Source organism: Daphnia pulicaria, chromosome 2 (genome assembly GCF_021234035.1).
Source record: "Daphnia pulicaria isolate SC F1-1A chromosome 2, SC_F0-13Bv2, whole genome shotgun sequence".
Classification (NCBI taxonomy): domain Eukaryota; kingdom Metazoa; phylum Arthropoda; class Branchiopoda; order Diplostraca; family Daphniidae; genus Daphnia; species Daphnia pulicaria.
In genome coordinates, this window is record NC_060914.1 from 8,518,730 (window position 1) to 8,545,090 (window position 26,361).

Sequence of the window (26,361 nt, forward strand, 5' to 3'; positions counted from 1 at the left end):
CCGGACATTCCTTTCGCAATTTTGGATCGGAATTTTGGATTTTGTGGGGTAATTCAACGACTCACTACCCCCAAAGTAACGGCCACGGTGGCAGTCCTAGCCGTTAAAGAACTAGTCAAAAAGAGACTTGACGTCAGACGAATTCAGGCAAGGCCTCATGAAATTCCGAAACATTCCTCGTGAATGTGGACTTTTCCCTGCCCAGATGGTATTCGGCCATCCCAACGCTTTATCCCGTCAAAAACCTGTAGCAGTCGCGCCGACGGAAGGCAGCACGCATAACACAGGGATCCTTGATTGCTTTCAAGGATATGACGTTAAACATACGGTGATGTGTTCAATCACATCTTCCAAATTGGAAACGAAACAGCGTCATTAGATCGGGATTCAGTTCCATGCGATAGTGCGCTATATAAATTGAGACAATACATACATACATACATCCTTCGGCTATCCGATCTAAATTCGCTGACAACTGGAAAGAGCAAATGGCGGCACTTGATTGGCAGGTGGCAATCAACGATGCCGCAAAGGAAAGTAACTACCTTCATTACGCGTTTTTTGTTTCTATACCACGCAAGGCTGTGGTTCGTTTTAGTGCCATATGTATAACTTCAACCCAGTACGTTGGTATTTTTTCAGCGCAATTTTTAAAGCTATCCCACCAGACCACGAGATTTTTAAATTAAGGAGTTAAATTATGTTTTTTCAACTAAGACGCTAAAAATTTGATTTATTCTACGCGATCCTAGTGTGGAATTTTGGGGATGAAAAGCCGGGACAGGACGTTAATCTGGCCGTAAAGCAACGATCCGCACTGAAAACCCCCAACAGTCAGCCAGAATTTAATATACATGGGAGGGAAATGTGCGATGCCTCTGATTCTACACTAGTAGGTAGCCAGGTAGCTATATCTAGAACATATTACTTGGTCACGCACAAATCTAGTCCATCTAAGATGTGGAAACATTGTGGAAGGAAGAACATCAATAGCATAAGCGCCGTTGATGCTGACGTCCATGAAAGAGGGAGATAGGGATAATTCTCAATTTGATTTTTTAAATCACACAGTTAATAATCTTTCATTTCCTTTCTAGTTAATCATGGACAATTTACAACCAAAAATCCTGGGTTGGCTGCGTTGGCTTTCAATTTGAAGATTGCGGAAGTTCCTGAGAGAGAAGAAGATGATCGTTTGGATGAAGTTGCCGGCAACTTTGATCTATGTAGACATTGATAACATTCAAGAAGGGTAGTTCCCACTAAGGAATTTAAGATTTTTGATGGAATTGGAAGATCGGCTAAGGGGACGAAACCATTCAAAGCAAAATTTGGTAAGTAAAAGGGGTTTTTATAGCGCACTTTTTTGCCTTTTATAGCCTTTGTTGTTCTTAAAAAATTTAAACGGCTAGAAGATATTGTCTTAGGTGCTGTTCAGGGAGCCCTCGTGGTATCTTTACGTTTCCTATCTATATTTATTTAGATTATGTAATTTTAATTAACACTATTGTTTACACAGAATGAAGAATTGACCCATCGGGAACCGGAGTTGATCTTGTCCTCCTCCCATAATAATGGAGAATTTAAATACGTCATGAAGTTGTAAGTTTATTAAAATTTTTCACTACTCTTTTTTATGATTGAAAAACTTTAATTATCTGCCCAACCTAATCTAACTCTTTTTTCGTAATTAAATATTGTTTCTAATATTTGTGTTAGATCGTTTAGGAAAGGCCAGGATAAACCAGAAGAAATTTTGGCAGATGAAGTAAATTTGAGTCACCCCCAGATTGTCTTCAGCTATTATGAACGAAGTGAATAGAATTAACATAAATATTCTAACTTCATATTTTAATTATATGAATTTTTTCTAAAGACTCTTATGAACGAGAATTCCCCAGACGGAAAGGAAGCACCAGCATCATAATCACCACCCATGCCACGCATGACACTACCACCATCAAACCAAACATCAAATATAGAAACGGGCATAGATGGTCTTCCCTTAAATTATTCTGATACTTCTCTCGTAAATATTCAAATCGGGGCTATCTGCGAGGCTGTTATCGAGCAGATAACTGATTTCGTATCCAACAAAATCGAAAGTTAACCAAATGAGGACTTTTTGTAGAAAATAATTTCCAAATGACCATGAAACATTCCTTATTGGTATTTTGGAATTCATCGTTTCAAAGAGACTGGCAAAGGGAATATTTTGTTATTTTTTTAATGCGAGAGAAGCCTAAACGTCCATAGTTGCATTTGTACGACATTTTTAAAAGTAGGAAATTTCACTAGGATTGTTGGGCATTGGTAAATATTGGACACATACCGACGTGTACCAAAGAATCGTGGAACTGCACCAAAGGGTGTTGCCAACTCATGTAAAAATTGCCGACGGTAGGATTAGTTTCCATTACCATTACACATATTTATCATGGCCTAAAGTTGTTTTCCGATATTTAGTATAGGCCTAAAACTAATTCACGTTTTATTTCAATCGTGTTAATAAGAGCAGCCATATTAAAATTTTTGATTACCCAATTTGTTAAAAAAACATTAAAAAATGGATTAAGCTCCTGAGTCTGAAGGATGGAGTCTGAAGGATGGAAGGAGGCAGCTGAGGGAGGCCATGCAAATCCTGCCACGCGTAAAAGAATTTTATCTGTCTCTCCATGAAAAAGATTCCTTTCGCTCCAATGTAAAGGTTCACTCGGTTTTCTTAATCCTAATGTTCCTTCATGATGTAAATTTGAAAATCTGCCGCTACTAAATGACGCTTAAATAAACTTATCTCGTAATAAAATAACTAAGTAATGTCTGAAAAAACAAAATTAACATTACTCCGATGCTCCGGCTGCAGCTCAGCCTCCCATTTTTATACTCGAAATATAAAACGTAAGATCGTTTTCTCATATATTACTTCAAACCACATCTGACCATCTCTTAGATTTTTTTCACAGTTTTATTTTCGGCATGGTTGGGTCCCAAACTTCTCAACACACTTTCAATTTGCTTTGTAATTTTTTACTCGCTCTAAATTAAGTTTAGACGTCAATATAAGTTGAGTAAAAGTAATCCATTGTTAAAACAATAACGTCTTTGCCATAGCTCTCACCCACTCCTTGGTTGACAGATCTTAAAGGCAGAATAAAGTGGTTTTAACTGGAAAACTACAGAGAGCATTTCCCCATGTTTAAAAAATACAATTAGGAATAATGGTTTAATGATCCTGTTGACATAAATTACATAATGAGTTGTACTGAAGTTTTACGAACTAAAATCTAGGTGAACCTTAGGAGTGAACTATATATGGACAGTGACATCTTCGAAAGTGAGAGGTCCATTTGCAATAGCATCGAGTGTGTTAACAGAATCAACCAGTTTGAGAATTATCTGATCTTTCGATGCTACAATTATTCTGTAGTCTGAAGTCTATATGTCCAGTTCTCTTTTGGTTAACAGAGCGACGCGAGTCATCAAATTGATCTGTTTGACAAGTGAGGGAATTTCCTGTTAGAAGACATAGGATATTCGACAGATTTCACGTGAAGAGTTATTTCATTAACAATCTTGAAGGCTAGAACACAACCCTAAACCTTGTCAACTGAAGATGTGGGGGCTATACTGAAGGACGCTTATGAGGAGATGCCTGTGAGAAGGACAACCCTATAAGATGAAATATCTTCGTGTGAACATGAAGATGGAGAATAAGGACGTAATTTTTGACATGGTGAAGTTAGGAGTATTCAAACCTACAGAAGATTTACCGATATGATGAGTTCTGTTACAAGTCTCAATCTCTGTTCTGGTCTTCAACAATTGAAGCCACAGACAATTGAAAACTTGTGCAGGAGCTCATATCTCAGTCTCAAATGATCCAGAAGAAATTTCCCCACTACCCCGTGTATCTCTTGATTTGACCCACAAAATCTACTGGCCATATCTTCTACACCATGTTTTGCTACAACAAGGATCTTGTTAATGAACAATTCACCTACAACACAGTTTTTAAAGAATCCAGAACCAATGGAACAATAAACTGGACAGAATTCAGTTCAACATTTTTTCTAAGCTGGAGAACTTGGTCAGGTGCGAGTCAACTCTCTACACCCTAACGTTATACTGGATTGAGTTCTACCAAATCCCATTCTGGACCCAGGGGTCTTCTTGCAAACTTTCTAAAAGATTGCAAAATGTCTGCCAATCTTGAGTTCTCTAAGATGCTGGCCGTCAGCTTGCTTATCTTTATGAATGGCAATTCTAAAGTTGAAGAAGTAGTCACCTTGTCAAGATATGTCTTCATGGAGGGTTTTAATTCTGTCCCTTCACTTCCAAAGCCACATAAGATGTTGAGAAGATACCAACTGTGTTTCGAAGCCGTCTGCAAGCTTGGGCTACAGAGAAATTAATCTCTGTGCCATGAAGAGAATTTGCCAGCAAGATGGTTTTAAAATCATGATAGAGTCGAAAGAAGTGAAGTGACCAGGAATTTTCAACATGTTCACTTGTGCATTCATCAACAACTCCTTCCAACTGACCTCGTTGTTCTACCTTGGTTACCTTAAAAATAAGAATGAGACTGTCGACAAGATTGGAACATCTGCTCTCTAAAAGAAGATACTGCAGATGGAAGAAAAGAGGACTGAGCAGAATCAATTTCTTGGGAGGGATTACTCAGACCCGAAAACAATTCAAACTCATGAGTTTACTTTCTTGGGTTAAATATCTTTGCAGAAAGTCTACGGACTACTTACAACAGATTCATGGACTTTCATACATGAGGCAAATTGAATATCTATTCTTAATTTTATTGGGGAGAAACCATTGAAGATCTTGGAACCCTAAAGGCTAGCAGCTCCTTCAACGAAAAATGGTACGAAAGGGGAAAATTGTATAAAATAAAGAGAACCACGGAGGTCATCTGATCAAGGGTCAGCTCTGAAGAGTACAACCTCAGCATTCATCTGGTAAAACAGGCCTTATCCAAAGTTGAGTCTCAAGGCGTCGTACACATAGTCTGTCTCTTCAAGAAATCTCAACATCGGACCGTTAGAGAAATTTATCTGCTAAATATGGACGAGAGGATTATCCAACAATTCCTAGAGACGATTGTTGGGGCTATATTTGTAAAATTTCGTCGTATGAGGTCATGACTAACCCGAGATTTAAGGGAATGAAGAACAACCCACATGACAAAAAGGCTAAGAAAGTTCTCCCCGAGCCTATTGTCAAGGCTGCTAAGTCAGCAGATGCTCAACAATGGAACCAGGGGCATTACAACAACCAAATTTGCATTGGTCTTGATGGAGTACACTCCAACTTACATGCATCCATACGAGGGATTCCAACGTTCACTCAGAAGAAGATCATGATCGACCCCAAACTTTTGGAGATTGTAGAAATCACATCTCTACTCCCAACTTCGAGTGACTTCATGAATAAACTGCACAGCATGGTGTGGGACCTTGGAAACATTGAGTGTGGTGTGAGTTGGCTCAATGGACCTCGCTCTCAATTCATCACTGTTGAGACTGGGATTGCATTACACTTCCAGCTTACTACATTGTACTGTAATGAACTTCATGAGGAAATATATGAGGCTTCATATGATGAAGAGGTCGCGGAAGAGACTATTCTAGACTGGAGAACTGAAAGAACACCCTGTAGTCGTGGATGTGGCGGTGTCATCCGACGATTCTGAAATATTAATCAGCTACCATGCAGATTCCTCACTTGACTTCACAAAATTCAATATAACCTTAGCAGTGGGCTTCAAATTTGGAAGTTTGTTCCCAGAGATGGTGGGTATATATGACTCTGTCAAAACGACCTCTTTAACCCTGCTAGTCTCAGAATTTAACTCAGATTTCACGTTTCAAAAAACTGCATAAGGCGTCTATTCAGATGGGTCACCATAACAAATCTAATAGATGAGCAGGAGTCTCTTGCTTCAAGGCAAGAGGAAATGGCCTCCAACCTCACCAATGTACTGTCTGGAGGAAGTAGTTTCAGTTTAACATCAAATTGTTAGATAGGCCAAGCTCTGTTACACTACAACCTCCTTGGGTCTTCAGTGTCCTCAGTTTTCAGCATCCTGAAGGAAGTACTGACCCAACTTACCGACCCAGGGAACGGCGTCTTCCTCATTGACTTTCCCTTCTTCGCCGGTTTTCTAGGTTTCAAGTACAACCTCTGGAAAGCAGCAACTTCTACAGACCTGGACCAAACCTATCGAGGCATGATCAACAAGTTTCCTGAAGTCAAAGTTGATGCTCAAAAGCAACTTACCATAGACATTAATAATGGAGGTTCTTTCATCCACATTCGTGTTATCTGATGGGGTGACAGGAAGAAATATAGCAAGCTAGTTGAGAAAATGAAATTAACAATTGATTGAAGACAACAGATTGACAACAACCTTGAGCTTTTGTACAGACCATCATTGAACTCAAATGAAGTGTTGATGATGCTGAATTTGCAAAGAAGTTGCACACCACAGGATTTACTACAACTTTGAGTGGTCAGGTCAGCATATCTAGAGTGGTTGCCTCTTCCGTTTACATTTCTACTAAGCTTGTAATGACTTAGTCAAGCCTTTGAAAAATCCAACTGGGACCAAGGGGAAAATCACACTCTTTATGCAAAAAGGTCTCATGAATTATGAATCTAATTTAAAATGAAAGTTCTCAATAAGGGTTCAAATTTTTTGTCAGCCATATTTGACTAAAACAAAGGATAAATGAAGTCTCTTGTGAAGCACACTGACTGAAATTAGTTGATTTTCTACCTGAGTTTCAAGTAATGCAAGTTAGTTGTAAAACCAATTGAACATTCATTCATCCCACAGATTTAGAGTTGTCATTTGAGAGACTACAGAATAATGAAACTTCCAGGAGGCTATGTAGTAGTCAAAGGTTTGGTAACTCATACATTCATTGTCAATGCTATCACCAACAAACTTTTTTTTCTGTGCCACAGGTTTTAAGGTCTTATGGGTATTTACAGTCACCTCGCACTTGTTGGAATGTTCTGGAACATCATGGTGCCATCAATTCTGGCCATATAGCGATATATAGCTGGGTAAAGTTTATATTTTTGTTATTGTTCCCCCTGTTGGTGATAGTTTGTACAGTGTATATTATGCTTTAACAGATTGAACGGAACATGTTCACATGTAGGTGTTGTTTTTTTCGGGTGTAGTCAATCTTGATGAAGAAACTTTTACCATGAATTTGAAACGCTGGCATAATAAGAACCCCAGGAAGTATCCAGTTTTTTTATTCAAATTATGTAAAGATCTGGTAACGTGTCACTCGACAATTTCTCTTCCCCTTAATCCATCCTTATGGGTCGTTGAACAAAGGAAAAACGTCTTGTCGCCCATGATGGTGTTTAATCTTCTTCTCTACATTGTGTGCCATAATTTCACCATTCCTATTGCTTGTATTGCAGCAATTTTCCCACTGTAATTTTCGATCCAATGCTTTCGTAGCAGGATAATTTTTGTGTCATCTCTATCATTAAAATCGTTTGTGGCAGTTTCACTTCGTTACGTTTCCCCAACTTGCTCTTTACACAGCAGTCATTGTTCTTAACCCATTGTTTTGCAATTAATTTTCGTGGCAGCAGTTTTCCTACTTGGAACATTTCAAAGTTGCTCTCTTTGATTGGCTAGATCTCTTCATCCAATAGCTTCAAGTTATCTGGCTGGTATGTTTTTTGTACTTTAGTGTCGTGTTTTCCATCTTTGTATATGTCTCAACGCACAATCATGTGGACAAGTTTTTGAATGTTTTCTTTTCTATACTTCAGTTCAATTTTTAAAATTTGTTTGCTAAGCTACCGCCGTTCCGGTTCGGTACGCATAGCGACATACATAGAGAATAGGATAAATGGCTGAAAATATAGGTAAATTTAAATTTTATTTAAGATTCATTGCTCATGTCTGTAATAATCTCCATTTTGTGTTGAATATTTAACGCTACTAGGTAAAGTTTTAGGCACAAACATAAACAACTTTGTTCCACTCTGTTTAGTACGTAGTTTTATCACGTAGTAAAGTGTTCCTTATTTCCAGGAAACGAACGTACATGCTACACATGCGGTGAAGTTGGACATTTGCATCGAGAGTGTCCCAACCTCAAGTCCTTGCCTTGCCGTCATTGTTTCCCGATGGGGCACCGTTGGCGACATTGTGACACCCGTTGTTTCTGGGAGGAGATGTGACTCAGCTCCGATGACAAGTCAGAGTTCTTCAGGCTGTCTTTGATCGGTGAGTAGCCATTTCTATGAATTAAGAGGCCAACTTTAAACAAAGTTTTTTTTTAAATACCAGAAAACTCCGGATTGGTGTTGACGAGTTGAAGATGAGTTTGATCAATTTGAAATAAATCTAATACTCAATCCATTCTTCTAACTCATTTCCAATTCTTAACAGATGTCACTCTTGAGAATTTCTCCGATTCATCCCTTAAAGCCAACGAAGCAAAACGCGGAGCTCTCTACAGCAGCGTAACAAAGCAAAAGTTGCCCATTTGGTTTGCCATGCTGCACCATTTCAAGAACGTTGCGGAAGGTAGGGAACAGCATCCGCAGTACGTTATTGATATTCAGTTTTCCTTCTTCCCCGTTAACAGCAACAGTATGTGGTTTTAAAAAAAACAACATATATTTATAATGGAAATGTCTAATACATTTTTCATTTTAAATAGGTACCTACGATCTTCGCCAGACTTTTAGGCAATTTCTGCATCGCCCAGATGAAATTTTACCTGGATTTAACGTTCCTCAAATCTTCCTAGGTCAGCTGGGTAGTTTCTACTGCTGGCACGTGGAGGATTTGTACCTCTTCAGCATTAACAAACTTCACTTTGGCAAACCCGGCCTATAACTTATTCACGTTTTATTTCAATTGTGTTAATAGGAGCAGCCATATTAAAATTTTGGAACACCCAATTTGTTAGCAAAACCATAAGAAAATGGATTAAGCTCCACCGATGAGTCTGAAGGATGGAAGGATTTAGCTGAGGGAGGCCATGCAAATCCTGCAACACGTAAAAGATTTATATCTTCCTCTACATGAAAAAGATTCCTTGCGTTGCAATGTAAAGGTTCACTTGGTTTTCTTCATCCTAATGTTTCTTCATGATGTACAGTACCTACCAACGAAATTGGTACACTGTACCAATTTCGGTCGTATTTAACACGGCGTCTTATGGCGCTACGTGTCACTTGTTTTTATTTAATATAAAATAAACTATTTGTTTTTTAGAAAAAAAAATTTTTAGTGTAAGGTTGAAACTAAATTATGAACAGGATGTTGGGGTCGGCTTTTTGTTATTTTCATTTCCCTTACACATGTACATGGGATCACCTGTACCACACCGAGCTCATCGAAAATCTCAACCAAATCGCCTTAGGAGCAATGGTCAAAAGCACTAAAGCTCTTATCGAGGCCCAACTTGCAGTAATGGACAAACTGACCAAAGAACGGGAGGCGCTCCTGGAAGACTGGACACCAACCCTGGAAGGATTGGAGGCAGCCTCCAAAATAACAAAGCTTAAATCGTTCAAATCAACTACCTTTATATCCAAACCAATTCCAGGCGGCGTACAGACATTCCTCCTCCCAGAGGACGGAATATCAATGAAATCCATCCAGCCAAATCCGGAAGCCAGCCGCATCCATAGCACCAGATTCCGCCCCCCCCCTGGACAAGAAGGGACCGGAGCGCCGACGGGACCAGCACCCCTTTTGCTTTGTTTTGCTGACCAAAAATTCGCCACTTTAGAAATATTGTGGTCTGAAATTCCCATCAATATTCTTGAAGTTTACGTTAACTCAATGCACAACAGATGTATGGCTGTTATAAACGACAAAGGTGGACACACAAAGTATTTATTTACTCATGGCATCCTAAACCTTGTAACAAACAATGACATGGAAATTTCATGATTGATTAGTCGACAAACCAAATGTAAACTTTGATTGCTGTATTTATATCTTACTCGTGTTACAAATACAGTGTTTTATTTGGGCAGATTGAATTTTTAATAGAATTATCTAAAAATGAAAAGTGTTAAAGTTGAATATTACAAAGTAAACTAGAAATAATGTAGAGAAATGCTAAGTATGAATATATGAACATAGCTAAGAAAATTTGTGTTGACAACTTCTGACCACTGACCACTTCTGAAGAAAATACTTCAAGTTTTACGTCGATTTCAAGGAAAACTAAATAAAAAGAAGACAACTAAGATATTGAGAAGCTGGAAAAAGAAATTGCAGGCAATGGGGCCCAAAAAATCACAAAAGCAAAAAAATATTCCAGAGGAAAAGAGGAAAAAAGTCTGAACCAAGAAACCAATTTAAAAAATTGGTAGAAATGTTGGAAGAATGGCTAGAACAAGAAAAACAGAAAGCCATCGAAGAAAAAAGGAAAAGGACAAACTGAAAGCTGTCGAGGAAACGAAGAAAGTTATGGGGAATCAGGAAGATGAGGAAGAAGTAGACGAACTAGAGCAAGCATTATCCTACTCATCCTTTGAGTCGGATGAATAAGATTCAGATGCAACAACAGCAGCGCAACCTCCTAGTTTTATTCGTCAAATTAAAAACGTAAGCTAATTTTTTTTATTAGTTCTAACGCCCTATCTCTTACCCGAAGGAAAAGAAAAAAAAATATGACATCAAACCAAAGAACTTGAAAAATCCCTTTCAGATACTAACCTAGAATCAGATAGCGAGGACCCTGATCAAACATGACTGCTGCCCAAACACCCAATTTTTCAAGACAAAAAAATCGTTACTAGTCCCAAGTAAAAATGGAAAATGTTCACGTTAGCAGAATGAAACTGAAGAAAGAGGTACAAAAATCCCTAATTTTCTTCTTCAATGAGCTCTTCCCTAAAATAAAGGCTGGGAGGGCAAAAGGAAAATTAGCCTTCGACACAATTCGATATATCTTGAATCTTGATCAATAAATTCGGAAAGGTTGTTTTAGTCCTTATCCTTATATCGGGATTGGTTTTTGTTCCATAGTGTTCGAAGGTTGTGTTATTATGTGTTGTGTTTATACAGATAGTGTTCTTAATTGTATTTTTAATGTTCGACAAGTTTCAACTATTGCCAGCAATCTAGGTGATTCCGATAAGTTAAGATAAGTTGCGGAGCTATCACTTACTGAGTGTGACTGCCGTTACATTCTGCCTGAATGTTTACGGGAATATGTTCCAACCAGGGCTGCCAATTTTTGAGAAGGGGTTTCTAGAGAACATTGGCAGTCTAGGCATGGTGTATTACTATATGGTGGGGGAACTTATGGTTGGAATTGGCCATGGTAGAAGAGGGGGTTGTATGTTCACGCACTAAAATTTTCCCATAAGGCTAGATTCTCGGTTTTTCAGGGTTTTTTTTCAAAACCCATACCCATGTGAGACGACGCAGGTTCAAATCAGCAATCATATTTTTTTCCCCCTTTTTTTCTATATTTTTAAAGCGAAATTGATAGAATACCTAGATTCTGTAAAAAACGCGAGTTTTTTCACATTTTTTTTACAAAATCCTAATTGGTTTTCTTTCGCTAGGACAGAAAAAAAAACGTGTTCAGACATAGTTCTGGAGAAAATCCGCTTGGTGTCACTCCATATACCGGGGCAACCTGGGATCAAGCAGAGTTATAGATGTATGGTATAACCACTGCCTGTTTAATTTCTCTCGGAAATTTTTCCTAAAGTTGCAGCCAATATCGCGAATCGAAAGTGAGAAAATGTGCTTTACCTAATTGTCAGCGCCAACAGCGGCCATCTACTGAAACTCTGTTGATTTTGGTACTGGAAAAAAATGTGTTTCTCAACACACCCGCTGTGGCTCTGCAACTAAGGTATGGCCAGAACACTTCCTGGGGGAAAACCGGAAAAGGCAATGGAAGGCCTTTCCGTATAAGTGGTTCTACCATCATCTATGGCTCTGGATCAAGCCTTATGGGAAAATTCTAGTGTGTGAACATACCACCCCCTCTTCTACTATGAATTGGCTATCTCGGCTGAAGCCTGTAGTCGGACCTGCTGATATGCGCTGCCTTTTGGAATTTGGGGGAACTATGAGCTATAAGCCCCAACCCCTGAATGCTCTCAACGGTTTGAAAATTTTCTAACTCCGATTGCACATTGCTTGTGTACTTATAAAGCTATAAAAGCGTAAAAAAAGAGTCAATCACAGTAAGTAAGTATTAATTTTTCCAGCTTAAATTATTTAAAAGGCCTGTCATTCCCGTTTTTTAAGTTGAAAAACGTCAATTTTGAGAAAAAACACATTCTTTGTACTTTTAAAATTAAGAAATAATACTTTCAACTTAAGCTACGAGTTTCAAATTTAGACCACACATTGACAGGGTTCTCGTTCACATTTTCACTAATTTTTATGAAACTACGTTAGTTTTAACCTAACCTTTTATCACATCAAATTTGTTCATTTTTTAACTTTTTAAATCTCGCGCCACCAGGTGGTGCAACCTTTGATTTTGTCGCGCTTGGTCTTAAAAAATAGTTAACCCTTATGACAACATGTTCTGATAGATAAATGAGCCAATAATTGCATTTCAATATGCTAAAAAAATTTAATGATTATATGGTCAAGCGGACTTTTAAAAAAATCAAACGTTCGCGCCAGGCGAACGCGCCATTTTTTTTCAAAATTCTTCGAGGACATTTTTTTTTATTCATGTGAATAAAAAAAAGCCTAGTGGCGATCAAATCCGTGAGATGGTCGCCACAGGTTTTGGTCGTTTTCATATGGAATCACCCCTTTATAAAATGCAGCGAACTTCAGTTAATTCACGTAAAATTTGTTCATGCGCTAATTCAGAACGATTAAGAATTTTACTGGATGGTCGCAATTAATGAAGTCGGATGATACCAGCACCTCGCCCCAACTTTATTAGCCGTAGGGCTATGCATATTTATAATGCGAATGAATAAAAGCTACATACAAAACGGTGTTTTATAACGATCTTTGGTCTACCGTAAACATCAAGCCGATGAAGCCGACGCTGTTATTATATTCTACTTTTTTGGGGAAAAGATTTCAAGGACCTATTGCTGTGCTCGGATTTCTCTTATATATAAATGTCTCACCGTCATTTTGGATGTATGGCATTTCGGACCCTACCATTTCGGCCCCGTACCATTTCGGCCCTGTCCGAAAAGGACCTACCAATTCGGCCCCACTGTTTACCTTTTCGGCCGCATTTTCATTAATATTTTTGTTTAATTGTTAAATGATATAATTTGTTGAAATAAATAAAAATTTGGAGAGATAGTTTAAAAATTCTTTGTTTGTTTTGGGAGGGAGCTTCTGTTATGGTCCCCACTCCCCAAATCTCGTAAAATTTATTGGAATAGTGCGTTCAGAGGCAGAATCCATTGATTTACAGGCCAAACTGTTATCTCAAAATGAAGCTTTGAGTAACTTACGCAAAGACACTCTAGAAATGCAGCACTGTCTTTCCACATTTTGGCAGGATTATAATGATCAACGGATTGGTTCTGAAAAACTTCTTCAACTATGCGCTGCTCTTTTCGCTATAAGCACAATAGGGATAAATTTTGGACGTTGATTGATGACCAAGTTTATGACGACCAATCGATTGAGTCACCATAATAATAATGTTATGCCTACCTCAATGCAAAATAAACAATACAAACTTCTTTCTTTCTTTAAATTTTTTTTATTATAACAAGCCATTTCGGACCCAGTTTTGGATATTTTCGGCCCCGGGTCGAAACCCGTCATTTTACATTTTTTTTACCGATGCTGCAACTCGGGTCAAAAAGTTCAAATTCAATTCAGTTCTCCTGGAGAAATTAAACTTTTTTTTTAAATTTCCATCCGAATATAACAGGCGTATTCGTGAAAATTGTATGTGTAATAGGTTTTATTCGTCAGCGTACATTTAAAATCTGTAAAATATAATTTGGGAAATTAACTGCTTGAGTACTAATATATAGTATATTAGCCTAAGCCTGCGTTATTGCAATCTTCCTACACAATCTTCCTACACGAACCATGACCCCATCTAACTGTGTTGCAATACTCCAACTATGCTGTGGTATAAATCCAAGGTACATATATTATATAAAATTAGAAAGGAGAGTGAGAATAATCGGAGTTGTGTGTCTCCCGTTATCATCAAGTTAGCTAGGCTATATATATATAGAGAGAGTCTACACCATCAATTGAAAAAGAGATGAGGTCTTTGTCTAACACAATCTAGTCATACACCACCAAGAAGAAGAAGAAGAAAAAAGGAGGAAAGGATGCGCTCGACGTGATGCAATGATGACGCAACAGCGAACACAAACGCAAGTGGAAAAAAAGAAGGAAAGTAAAATAGGCCTAGTGTACAAGATAATGTTGGAGCAGAGAGAGAGACACAGCAATAAACCATGGCAAAAGCCCGTGACTGCGTGACTCTCAATCAAGGTTATGGAGAACAAACGTATATAGCAGGTATATACACACAGGAGAGAAATTAACAACACAACAAACAGCACACACATATAGCTGCGAGGTTCATCCTTTGTCTCTCGTTTTCCATGTTTAGACAATTCCCGAACGATTCCAGTCATTGTCAGCAGATAGGCCATGTCTATATGCATAATACTCGATCCTGTCATTCAATCAGATTCGGTGTTACCACGTGTGTAGTAGACCGAAGAGAGGACAAGATTGCATTGCATCTAATTGTAATCTATATCAGTACTAATTAATTATTTCCTTTTACGATATCTTACCTCAAAATTCAGCTATTTTTCTTTATTTTCAGATCCATATTTCGATCACATAAAAATTGACAATTAGAAATTAAATCACGATTAAACTCATTACAACTTTTCCAGATTTCATGTGGGTGATGTTAGATACGATCACAAAATGCATATCGCTTAATTTCAGTGCCAAAGAAACAATAAGTTAAATTCCCGGAGTGGTGGAATTATATTCGGGGTCACATATGAGTCCGTTTACCGGTTGCGTTGTTGCGGGTAGTTTTCAGCAGGATAGCCATGGGCGCTATCTTCCGGCTGCGATTTTCCGGACCTAAGACAATTAGATGTATTAAATCAGACAAACTGTCGTGAATCATAAACTAAAAATTAAAATGTATTACAATAAAACTTGGTGTGAGCGTTGTCACCTGTTGCCCCGCACATCTCACAAACGTACTTTCGCAATACTGGACAAATAATAGCACGGGTGATTGGATGGCGTAAGGTGTGGGACTCAACCTTGAAGAATGAAGACATTTTAATTAGATTTCCAATTTCACAAATGGTCTACGAAAAGTTAACATACCACGCTGCGAATTTCTCCGTTTTTGGCACAAAATTGACAATTAACTCGAGGTTGCTTGTTCGCAGCAGTTGTGGAGTAGATTGACATTTTGGTAGATCCAAGTTTAAATACACTTGGAGGTTTGGCACGAGATTCAGTCAACGGCTGCATATTCAGAACTTGGTTTAACTCCTTTTCCAGGGAAGACCATTCATCTTCCGAAACCTTACTAACAGGTGGAGCAGTAGGATCAACAGAAGGCTCTACGAAAGTGAAAATGTTGTTATTCAACTGTGGGCTGTCTATGGTGGGAGAAGAAGTGCCATATCCATCATCCTCCTCAATAGACTGGATAGTTGTTGCCACAGACTTCTTTGTTAATGCTCTGCCTAATAAATAGAACCAAGATCAAAATAGATATTAACTAAATTTCACTAGTAATTAAGAGTAGTTAAAAGAATTCAGAGATCGAAAACAAAAATTCGCATTTCGGAAAAGAAAAAAGTAGGTAAAACTTTTACCCGCAAGATACTGATGTCGAATCATTTTTGCTGATTTAAGAATACAAGTCGTGTATGTAACAGTAGACGCTTACTAAATAATAACACTTGGAGACAAACAGAAAATGTTGGACAATTTCACCTAACGACTTGCTCCTTTCGTTTTAAACCTTCGAATGCTGTTTTAGAGTTTTGAATTCTGTGTCTAACAGGTTACCACTACCCTTCTTTCCCACGTTTCCGACCCTCTAGGGACTGAGCCAGTCAACATCTGCGCCAATCAGCGCGAACGAGGAAACTATTTCCCACCCCCTTCACAGGATTCTGTCTGTCTACCTCTTTCTCTTCCTCCAACCTTCTCCAAGAATTGCTTTATCACACTATTTTTTAATCACATTTCCAAACTAAATGTCTCAGAACTAAAAATCAAAATTTGCTATTGATAGGCTATGATATTTTTTACGCATTCAAATACATCCACACAACCAGATATTTTACAATTTTCGATAAAATTGTTCAGTATAAGAATTATTTTCACGTTTAAAGTTTACTCGATGACAATTAACATTTATATCAATTTGGCACTCGAAAATATTAATTAATTTATCTTAATTAATGAATTTTATTCGAGTTCAAATTGGATATACATGAAGGGCTTAAGGCGCACATGTTGAGGAGGAGCACAACGGGAGGATGACCGATTTTGCCAAAGAAAATTACTGCAAGCTGCAGATTAAAACATATAGCAAACAAAGAAACAAAGATATTCATCGAAACGAATATTAACTATCCACAAATCTCACCAAAATATAACAGGTGCAGGGGGGGGGGGAGGGGAGAGGGAGGGCACGGTTAGAGAATACAATATCAGACCGCATTGGAATGAAAATTACAAATAGCTGTGAGAACAGGCGGGAAGGGTTTATGACGATGAAATTTAAACGATCACAGCCAAATGATATATATCAGGATATTAAACTCAAGCGTCGTTCTTCAGGAGAGAAGAAACATCCCAGATCTTCATAATCTACATGACAAAGTTCCAATATAAAATACTTCCCCATCACTAAAAGAAAAGTATAATGGATGAAAACTTACACGATCATGGCCAAGAGTAAGAAGTCGACCGCGCTCTTCGTCCAAATTAAGCCAGAGAATTGAGTGTTTAGCCTCTTGACAAACGGCTAACGATACTCGATTTGCATCGGTGAGACTCTTGTTGCATTCGACACAAACTCGTACCTCATATTCATAACCGATTGCAGGTAAAACGGAGCGATGTGGTGAGCAGTCATCACATACGGCCCTCCCACATTGCCGACAATGATGTTGTCGAAGACCTACGTATAGTCATGCAATTGAAATAATTTAACTTCTACGTTAACTCGGGCATTGAGATCCTACCTAGTTGACGCTGATCGAACATCCCCCTCAAATTCCAAAAGAATGGACGACTGCACCTTTGGCAAGTACTGGACTCGGTCCATTCAGAAGTCTAAATAAAGTATCGAATTTAATAACCCGATACCGTATTGGAAATTTTAAATCATTAAGGCGTTATTCCACCTCTATTCGTTTAGCTTTCATGTTCCATATCCACAACATGGAGTCTTCTCCTCCGGAAACAAGTTTACGGCCAGTGGGAGAAAAACATACAGCCATGACTTTATTCCTAAATATAAAAAATATTAAAATAAAGCAAAACAATGTCAGTCACAAAACGGAAATTATTCTTTATACTTGTGCCCTTGAAGTTCATATGCCGTCCCTTGCTGGCCTCCAATGTCCCAAGCGATGATGCCTTTATCCTCGCTTCCAGAAAACAAAAACTGATGACCAGCATCCCAGGCTAAAGAACGAACTGGACCAGAATGTCCTTTAAAGACGGTGATTTGTTGAACTCCAACAGCCTGCTGTTCAGTTGTGGTATTACTAGTGGCCAAGTCCGGTTGGGGATCCAACTTTAACATGGTAATCTGACCAGAAGCGTCGCCTACAAATACATGGCGGGATGCGAAATCGAATCTATTACAACAGAAAACCATCGACAAAATCAATATATGAATTTCAGAACAAATCTTCTTTAGTCTTTAGATTTACTCCAAACAGTATGCCCACGCTGGACAAATGTGACCACCAAGGCGTCTGCCTGATACTGCGCAATAGTATTGGAACCATTTATCACGACCAACACTAAGTATCCACGAAGGAGTCGGAGCGTGGTGCACTTGGGTCACACGGGCGTGATGTGATAGATAGTCCCGCTTGTGTGTAAGCGAGTTATAATCCTCGGCCAGTACAAATTCCTGTACAATAACAACCAAATAGATGAGACTTTAGATATGCGGAACTTCAATATTCAAGAAATAATTTAAAAATATTACCGAAACTGTGCCGTTTTCTTGACCAACAAATACTCTCCAGACTTTTTTGGTAAAGCAGACAGATGTTGCTCCTGATGGCATGTAATGGCAAATGCTGGGCCAAAACTGGCCGGAATCGCGTTTCAACCAGACTCTTACAGACCTATGAGACAACTTATTTCTTTATGTACATAAATTATAAACAAAATGAAATAGTATTAAACCTGTCATCACAGACAGCCACAACACCATCCTCGCCTGGTAGTATAACAGCTTGATTCACAGTTTCTTCATAGCCCTCAATCTTGTGCAATAGAATAGGTTTCTTCTGGTTCGATCTAGTTGCTGCAGCTGATGTTGCAAGAATAGGAACTGGCTTGATTTCTGCTGCCATAATGATTGTTTCTCATGAACAACCTGACTGACTGAGTAATACATGAATAAAAAGTTTATATATTATTGGTAAAGATTTACATTAAATAATAATGCAAACTATCCATTCCTATTTTTCCAACCAGTGTGTATACCACTTGAGCAGTTGGTTTGGAAATACACCCCTTTTCTGATTATAAATAGAAACATGGCTTGTGCAGTTTTTACACATTAACGATGATTTAATACCAATAGCTTAACAAGCATAGATTATTATGACTATACATGAAGGAAAAGTGCAATTCAGCTATGACTCAAATACTCAAAATCAATAGTTTGCCATATTAGATCAAGCAGGTGAATAAAACCCAGATGACAGATCAATAAATAACTAACAAGAATATATTAGGACTAGATTGCAATATGTTTAATAATAGTATTGATCTACTTCATAAAATGAATAAATTTTTACATGGACTAGTTGAATCAGAAAAACGGATGATGAATTTTGTAAACAAGTCAATAAGAAGACAAACGAAATTGGTAGACAGTAGACACAGACAAACAGACACGATTTTCTTCTTGACAGACGATGTGGTTGCCGAAACGCATTTCGCAATTCAACTCGCCATCTGGCGAAAGGAATATTAAGCTTTAGGACATATTTGTCGAAACTCCTGGTGAGAAAATCTTCATTTCGGTTTGCTGAACCGACTTGTCCGCTAGGTGATAAAAAGTAGAAAATCCGCCATTATTCCTTCTCAGGTCTAAACAATCAGCTGGTTTGGGGTATACCAATCGAAGAAATGGCATCGAAATTTCTAAGTACCCAAACGGTCAAAGCCACTGTAAGTCATTCAACTTTTAAGCAATTTCCTCAGTGAAATGATCAATTGGATAATAACTTCTTTTTAATAGCGTGGCTTCGCTGCACAAGCCGCTGCTAAACCGGCCGCTACGGAATTTTCTCCCGTTCCTCGGGAACCCGTGAAAACTACCACTCTGAGTAATGGGATTGTTGTTACTTCGATTGAAACTAACGCCCCCCTTTCTCGTGTTGGAATCGCTTTCAAGTAAGAAATAGAATTTGTGTGCTTGTTAATGTGATAAAAAAATTTCTTTTTTAGAGCTGGATCACGGAATGAACCATCAGGAAAAGAAGGAATCATTCATCTTTTACGAATGACATCCAGCCTAAGTACTAAACAATCAACCCAGTTTTCCCTTACACGTGTAATCAATCAGGCTGGAGCTGCTTTGACATGCACTTCTGGTCGTGAACATGTTCTCTACTCCGTAGATGCATCTCGCAAACAAATGCAAGTTTTTACAAGTCTATTTTGCTGAGATTTATGTAATGAATAATTTTTTATCATTGCACAGTGATGGAGTTCTGCCTAAACTGGCTGATGCAGCCACTCAACAAGTATTCAAACCTTGGGAGCTGTCTGATAACCTTTACAAGATTAAGCTTGATTTGGCTGCAGTTCAGCCTGAGGTATTGCACATTTATACTTCACCATCATACAGCATGTTAAACCAAATATTTTAATTCTTAGACACAAGTTATTGAACTCCTTCACAAGGTAGCTTTCCGTACAGGACTGGCCAACAGTCTTTTCTGCCCCTCACATTTGGTTGGGAAACATACAACAGAAGTGCTGCAAAGCTTTGTGGCTGCCAATTTGCGTGCAGACAATGCTGCAGTTGTTGGAGTTGGTATTCCTCACGATCGCTTGGTCGCATACGCCCAAAGTTTGGCTCTTAAAGCTGGTCAGTCTTGCTCGGGGGCTCCTTCGAAAGTACACGGAGGAGAAGTACGTGTGGATACGAGCAGTTCTTTAGCATATGTGGCTGTAGCTGCTCCCGGAGCTTCTCTGGCTGACACGAAAGCCATGGTTGCATTTGCTCTTCTTCAGAGAGCATTGGGTGCAGGTAATCATATTCCCCTTCTTCCCACAATTAAAAAGTCTATCAAAATAACTCCTTTGTTACTGTCTAGGAATCCCAGTTAAATATGGTTCTGGAGCAGGATCAAAACTAAACCAAGCAGTGTTGGGTGCTGGTGCAGTTTCTTCCTTGAATTTGAACTACTCCGATGCTGGTCTATTTGGGTTCGTGGCCGCTGCCCCAGCCTCAGATGCCGGCAAAGTTGTTTCCGCCGCTACAAAAGTTTTGCGATCAGCTTCAGTCAACGAAAGCCAATTGAGCCGTGCAAAAGCCCAACTTAAAGCCGACTTGTTGATGGCCAAAGAGAACACTGGTGTGTTAGTTGAAGAGTTGGCTCTGCAAGCGCTTCTCAACCGGGCTGATCTTCTTTCTACTGTCGATAATGTTTCAATTGCTGACGTCAACGCTGTAGCTTCCCGGTTGGCTTCTGCCAAGCTAACTGTCGCTGCCATTGGAAACCTGAGCAACGTCCCGTTTGTCGATGAATTATAAAATTTTGAATAGGTCTCTGAATTATAATGTAGTCTATATCTATATTTGCACAGTGGCCCATTAGAAAATATCCAGATCGAACGGTTAATCATTCTTAAGAGCTGAAAGAATACACGTGCCCTGTACAGAATATCCACAGTTTCTCTAATCACTCTAATACTGAAAAATCTTACCTCACAATTCCTCTTTATGTTCCTCTTTCGCAAAATTAAGATTGATACGTCATTCATTAAAAAAACGAAGATACATGGAGGAGAAAGTAATGATTCTCTACTCTCGAAAGAAAATTTGTGCTATCTTCGAAAAGACAACAATAATATGTATTTAAAAAACATTTCTCTCTAGTGGGCTTACTTATATTTTAATTAAGTGTGGGGTTTCCGTGATCTTACGTTCAATCTGGTGTAACTTGCTAAAGTAATGTAACATATTTCTTCATCTGAGCTTGACTCTGGAGGGATTTTATAAAAAACACCATATTCCAGATCAGAATACATTTAGTCATTTAGTATTCTGGCCATTTTTTATTATATTTTTTGTATTTTTTAGCTGATTTAAGATTTTCATACTTCAGTATCTTATTATAATTGCGTCTAAATTAAAAATTTGTGATTGAAATTAAAGATATGCTAATTCGGAATTATTAGGAAAAAAATAAAGCAGCAGAAAGGTATAAACATCATTTTCAACAATGGCAACAGTGGCATACGTAGCATCCGGTACTAAAATGGCGATTACCATGTTCTAACTTGTAGCAAGCTGTCAGCCAGCCGGTCTAGTGAGAAAGTGCCTACGACTAAATTCTGAGAAGTTATTTTCATAAGGTCACGTTAAATTGTATAACATGGCGGCGCATTTTGTTCCACCAGCGACTCAAGACAATAATGACGGATGGGGACCTTTAGGTATTCCCGACCGCTACAAAGATATGCCATATCAACCATTCTCGAAGGTAACGTTTCATTGCCGAATTTTGTATTAACTTCTTCTGATGTTTTGTTTAATTTATTAGATGTCGGAATGGGCTGGTGGAAGCAGCATCAATTATTCCTTTACAGACCGCAAGTATGGTGGTGGAAAATACTCTGGAGGGGCTGGTGGAAGCCAGTATGCTTATCTGCATGATGAGGAAGAGAACAGCTTTCAGCTTGTGGATACTGCAAGGACTCCAAGACCAATGTATGCTAGAGGAAGATTCCTTCGCAACCAACGGCTTGCAAGAGGCAGACAAAACTTTAGGAATTCTCAGCCTGTGCCACTTAAAGGTAAAGTGTTCAAATAGCAATTAATAGCAACAGATTGTTTATACATTTTCTTTGAAGGTGGCAAGATGAAGGATAACCGAATGAGACAGACTAGGAACAAGTGGAATAATAGAGGACCTCGTCAAGTAAAGCTTCTCACCTTAACGATTATTCAGTCTCATACTCATTTTTTAAAAACTTGTAGGGCCAAATTCAGGTTAAAAACCGTGAATCATCAGTTATTGTTCAGCCTTCATGGAAAATCATTGAAGAGATGGATTTCCCCAGGCTCAACAAACTTTCTCTGCGTCTTAGCAAGGAAGCTTCTGATTTGTAATCAACTATTTAAACTAAAACCTTTCACATGCTGATTTTAAAATAATGATATTATTTTATTTTTCCAGACTTACTTGTGGTGAACTCGAGTTTTATGATAAGCAGTACGACCGCGTAACTGTGAAAAATGAACGAAGACTGCAAAGAATTGATCGTATTTTTCACAAGGTCACCACAACTGATGACCCCATTATCCGCAAAGTAAGAAACAGTAGTCACATTCAAGTCTTACGCGTGGTAGTATGCTAATTCTCAAATTCATTAGTTGGCAAAAACTGAGGGTAATGTCTACGCAACTGATTCCATCTTGGCTACTTTGATGTGCAGTATTCGCTCCAACTATAGTTGGGACATAATCGTCCAGAAAGTTGGTGGCAAACTGTTTTTTGATAAACGTGATGATTCGGAATTTGGTACGTACCTTTTGGCCACTGAGGGAGTTTGCAATGATCTACAATCTTCCCTTTTCCCTAGATCTGCTAACTGTATCCGAAACATCCAATGAACCTCCTCAAGAAGAGGGCATCAATAGCCCACGTAATTTGGCACTAGAAGCGACCTTTATTAATCATAATTTATCCCAACAAGTCCTGAAGATGGTATTTATAATAGGTTTTATAAAATGGCGTAAATCCCTAATTTTGTCGTTTCATAATCTTGTAGGGAGAAGAAAAATTCAAATTGGATGAGCCTAATCCCTTCATTTCGGAAGATGAAGTAGGTGAAGTTGCCTCGGTGGCTTACCGTTACCGTAAATGGGATTTAGACGGGGGTGTTGTTCTGGTGGCACGTTGCGAACATGACGCTGTCACCGTTGGATCGGCTGGTGATAACCAATTTATCAACATCAAAGCTCTTAATGAATGGGACTCAAGGGTATGCATATTGACTGTTCGTAATGAAACTGTGTCTTTAAAATGATTTTGTACTTCAAGTTGTCTGGTGGAGTCGAATGGCGCCAGAAACTGGACACTCAGCGAGGTGCTGTTCTGGCCAACGAGCTGAAGAATAATGCATGCAAGCTAGCAAAATGGACTGTGCAAGCTCTGCTCGCCAACTCTGATTGGATTAAATTCGGGTATGTGAAGACTCCTGTTGTCCCTCGAATATTATTGTAACTAATATTGTTTACTTCAGATATGTTTCCCGTATGCACTTACGAGATACATCGCGTCATGTAATCCTTGGAACACAGCAGTTCCGCCCGTCAGATTTCGCATCGCAAATCAACCTTAACATGGACAATGCTTGGGGCATTCTCCGTTGTATTATTGATTTGTGTATGAAGGAAGAGGATGGCAAATATTTGTTGGTGAAGGATCCTAACAAGCCCGTCATCCGCCTTTACAAGGTGCCCGATAACACGTTTGAGAGCGACGATGAAGCATTTTTCGAAGAAGGCGAAGGTTTGTAACCAATCAATATCGTAACGTGCGTGTGTAACTGCTGGCTTGCTTTTTTTGCTTGGGTGTTGGCCTCCCTTTTTTTTTTACTAGCAAAGATTAAATAAACACGTCCAAGCAGTTAATCAAATTTCCCTGCATTTGTACGCCGTGTTACGTTTTGCTTGAATTCGTAGCTCGAGCTTTGTATATATGTATAATATCTAACCACTAGTGGAAGTGCTTGGCTTCTTGGGGGAAAAAAACCTAATTAGATACGCGACATGACTTAAGGTAGCTTTAAAAAAGGCGCTATTAAACGCATGATTTCATAACGTCAACCACGAAATGGTAAATAATAATGTATTTATTTTTTACACATGAATAGAAGACGAGTAACGGCTGATACAAACAAAAGAACAGCTCTTCCACCAATTCCCCAATCTACAACAGTACTACGTTTGTAATGATCGTTACATGGAATAAAGCACTTATGAAGCTTCCAGTTTACTTATACAGCTTTACTTTGTTTGATTTCATCAAAAACATACCCTAATTTGTCTTGAGCGAGTTTGATGTCTTCAGGTGTGTTACTGCAGTGAACAACAATTCTGATGTTCGTTTCAGTCATCGGGTAAGCAAGTAAACGAATATCTTGACCGATCGCGTGAACTTCCTTTTCAGTAGATTCAGCAAATCTTTTCACAATTGAATTAGGGGTAGCACCTGATATGGGCTCGACTTTTAGCATAACCATATTCGTCTCTACGGTATCTAGATCAACTTCCACAACGCCTTTTCCAACCTCTTGCGCAGTAACAGCCAATTGTTTGGTGAAAATATGATCTTGAGCTAACCTGGTAGGTCCCTTTGTAAGTGACAAAATTCCGGCTGCGGCCAAAATACCCGCCTGCCGCATTCCTCCTCCAAGTGCTTTTCGACAACGATGAGCCTGAGTATGAGAATTATGTCAGGTAGAGACATTTTGCAATTATATAAACAATGTTATTGAATACCTCTTCAATGAAATGTTTCGTTCCAATTAGTAGAGAACCAACTGGAGCTCCTAAAAATAAAATAAAAAAGTTAAAAAATAACTACGCATTTGATACACTTAATGCACAGACCTAATCCTTTACTGAGACACACCGATACCTAGTTGAAGATAGAATGCAAATTAAGTCTACGATTCTCTTTTAATAGTAGATAAAATTTTTTTTACCGAATCAAAAGGCTCTACCAGTTCGGACACTGAAACGTCTAAAGCAACAGCTGCATTAAAAATTCGTGCACCATCCAAATGAAATTTCATGTTGTTTTCTCTAGCCAGTTGGCCTGCCTGTTAAATAAAAATTCCAACTTTCAATAGGACTGAAAAATATTCCAGCTTGAACTGAGTGGTGAAAAAATAACCTTAACAATCCACTTCTGCGGAACAATCCTGCCACCACAACGATTGTGAGTATTTTCAACACAGAGCAAAACTGAGTGGGATTGATGTGCATCTTTGCTGTTGCGAATTTTTTTCTTGGCTTCTTCCAGGTCTAAAGTGCCATCAGCAAAAGTTTTCACTGACCGAAGGTTAATTCCTCCAAACTATTGATGATTTGATTTAAAATATGAAATTAAAATATTTTTTCTTCCTTATTATTTACCTGTGCTGCCCCTGTTTGTTCATAGTGCAGTATGTGGCTTTCATCACCAACAATTGCTTCACTACCTCTTAATTTACAGTGGGTCAAGAGAGCAATTAAATTGGACATTGTACCTGATGGAACAAATAAGGCAGCTTCTTTGCCCATAAGCTGTGCTCCTAATTTCTGCAATTCTACACAAGCCAAGATAAGAAATAGTAAAAACTTGTTTAATTAAAATTTTTCACCATTGACAGTAGGATCTTCTCCATAGACATCATCACCAACATCAGCATTCATCATTGCAGTCCTCATTTCATTATTTGGTTTAGTTACAGTATCACTACGAAAGTCGATCACAGTAGCCTGTCGACATTAAAGATCATTGTTACAAATTATACTGATGGCCATAAGCATGGTAAAATAGTCATAAGTATCACCCTTAGACATCTTTCAAAAAACCAAACCATAGATCAAATATAACCAATACTAACAGAAGTGGAATTATGGGAAACAGCAGGGTTACCTGATTATACATTTGAAAATAAATATTAAATACATTAGGACTACTCACTTCTGTTGGAATTCCATTTCCAGTTATCAGCTTTGCATTACCATACCCTGTCATGACTGCAGACATTTTGGTATTAGCTTTAGTGGCAATATATTTCACCAATTGAGACTTTGAACTAAATATCGTCTCCCTTATTAATGACAGCCGGCTCAATGACATTTTCACATTTTCCAAGTTGAC

General features: G+C 38.5%; 5 protein-coding genes across 5 annotated transcripts; 2 read left to right on the forward strand and 3 right to left on the reverse strand.

Moving 5' to 3' along the window:
- Positions 1–14,803: 14,803 nt before the first annotated feature.
- Positions 14,804–16,298, reverse strand: LOC124327467 (nanos homolog 3-like). Its single transcript, XM_046786398.1, has 4 exons — positions 15,856–16,298; positions 15,356–15,723; positions 15,171–15,288; positions 14,804–15,100 (listed from the first exon to the last, which is right to left on the reverse strand). The coding sequence occupies exons 1-4, from the start codon at positions 15,878–15,880 to the stop codon at positions 15,009–15,011; spliced, it is 603 nt and encodes a 200-aa protein (XP_046642354.1). The 5' UTR covers positions 15,881–16,298; the 3' UTR covers positions 14,804–15,008.
- Positions 16,299–16,436: 138 nt separating this feature from the next.
- Positions 16,437–19,168, reverse strand: LOC124327464 (WD repeat and FYVE domain-containing protein 2-like). The gene is made up of 9 exons (XM_046786396.1): positions 19,042–19,168; positions 18,422–18,622; positions 18,219–18,360; positions 17,935–18,140; positions 17,575–17,859; positions 17,401–17,506; positions 17,239–17,329; positions 16,933–17,174; positions 16,437–16,861 (listed from the first exon to the last, which is right to left on the reverse strand). Exons 2-9 carry the CDS (start codon positions 18,589–18,591, stop codon positions 16,814–16,816), a joined length of 1,290 nt encoding a protein of 429 aa, XP_046642352.1. The 5' UTR covers positions 18,592–18,622; positions 19,042–19,168; the 3' UTR covers positions 16,437–16,813.
- An 88-nt stretch (positions 19,169–19,256) lies between these two features.
- Positions 19,257–21,141, forward strand: LOC124327463 (cytochrome b-c1 complex subunit 2, mitochondrial-like). Its single transcript, XM_046786395.1, has 6 exons — positions 19,257–19,417; positions 19,488–19,642; positions 19,697–19,888; positions 19,953–20,067; positions 20,129–20,504; positions 20,572–21,141. Exons 1-6 carry the CDS (start codon positions 19,376–19,378, stop codon positions 21,009–21,011), a joined length of 1,320 nt encoding a protein of 439 aa, XP_046642351.1. The 5' UTR covers positions 19,257–19,375; the 3' UTR covers positions 21,012–21,141.
- Positions 21,142–21,716: 575 nt separating this feature from the next.
- LOC124327462 (eukaryotic translation initiation factor 3 subunit D-like) lies at positions 21,717–24,483 on the forward strand. Its single transcript, XM_046786394.1, has 11 exons — positions 21,717–21,963; positions 22,024–22,276; positions 22,334–22,401; positions 22,461–22,588; positions 22,660–22,792; positions 22,857–23,004; positions 23,066–23,190; positions 23,255–23,467; positions 23,527–23,669; positions 23,729–23,997; positions 24,362–24,483. The coding sequence occupies exons 1-11, from the start codon at positions 21,856–21,858 to the stop codon at positions 24,370–24,372; spliced, it is 1,599 nt and encodes a 532-aa protein (XP_046642350.1). The 5' UTR covers positions 21,717–21,855; the 3' UTR covers positions 24,373–24,483.
- LOC124327466 (L-allo-threonine aldolase-like) lies at positions 24,320–26,361 on the reverse strand. The gene is made up of 8 exons (XM_046786397.1): positions 26,182–26,361; positions 25,856–25,973; positions 25,629–25,801; positions 25,387–25,569; positions 25,196–25,312; positions 25,101–25,128; positions 24,990–25,039; positions 24,320–24,925 (listed from the first exon to the last, which is right to left on the reverse strand). The coding sequence occupies exons 1-8, from the start codon at positions 26,338–26,340 to the stop codon at positions 24,485–24,487; spliced, it is 1,269 nt and encodes a 422-aa protein (XP_046642353.1). The 5' UTR covers positions 26,341–26,361; the 3' UTR covers positions 24,320–24,484.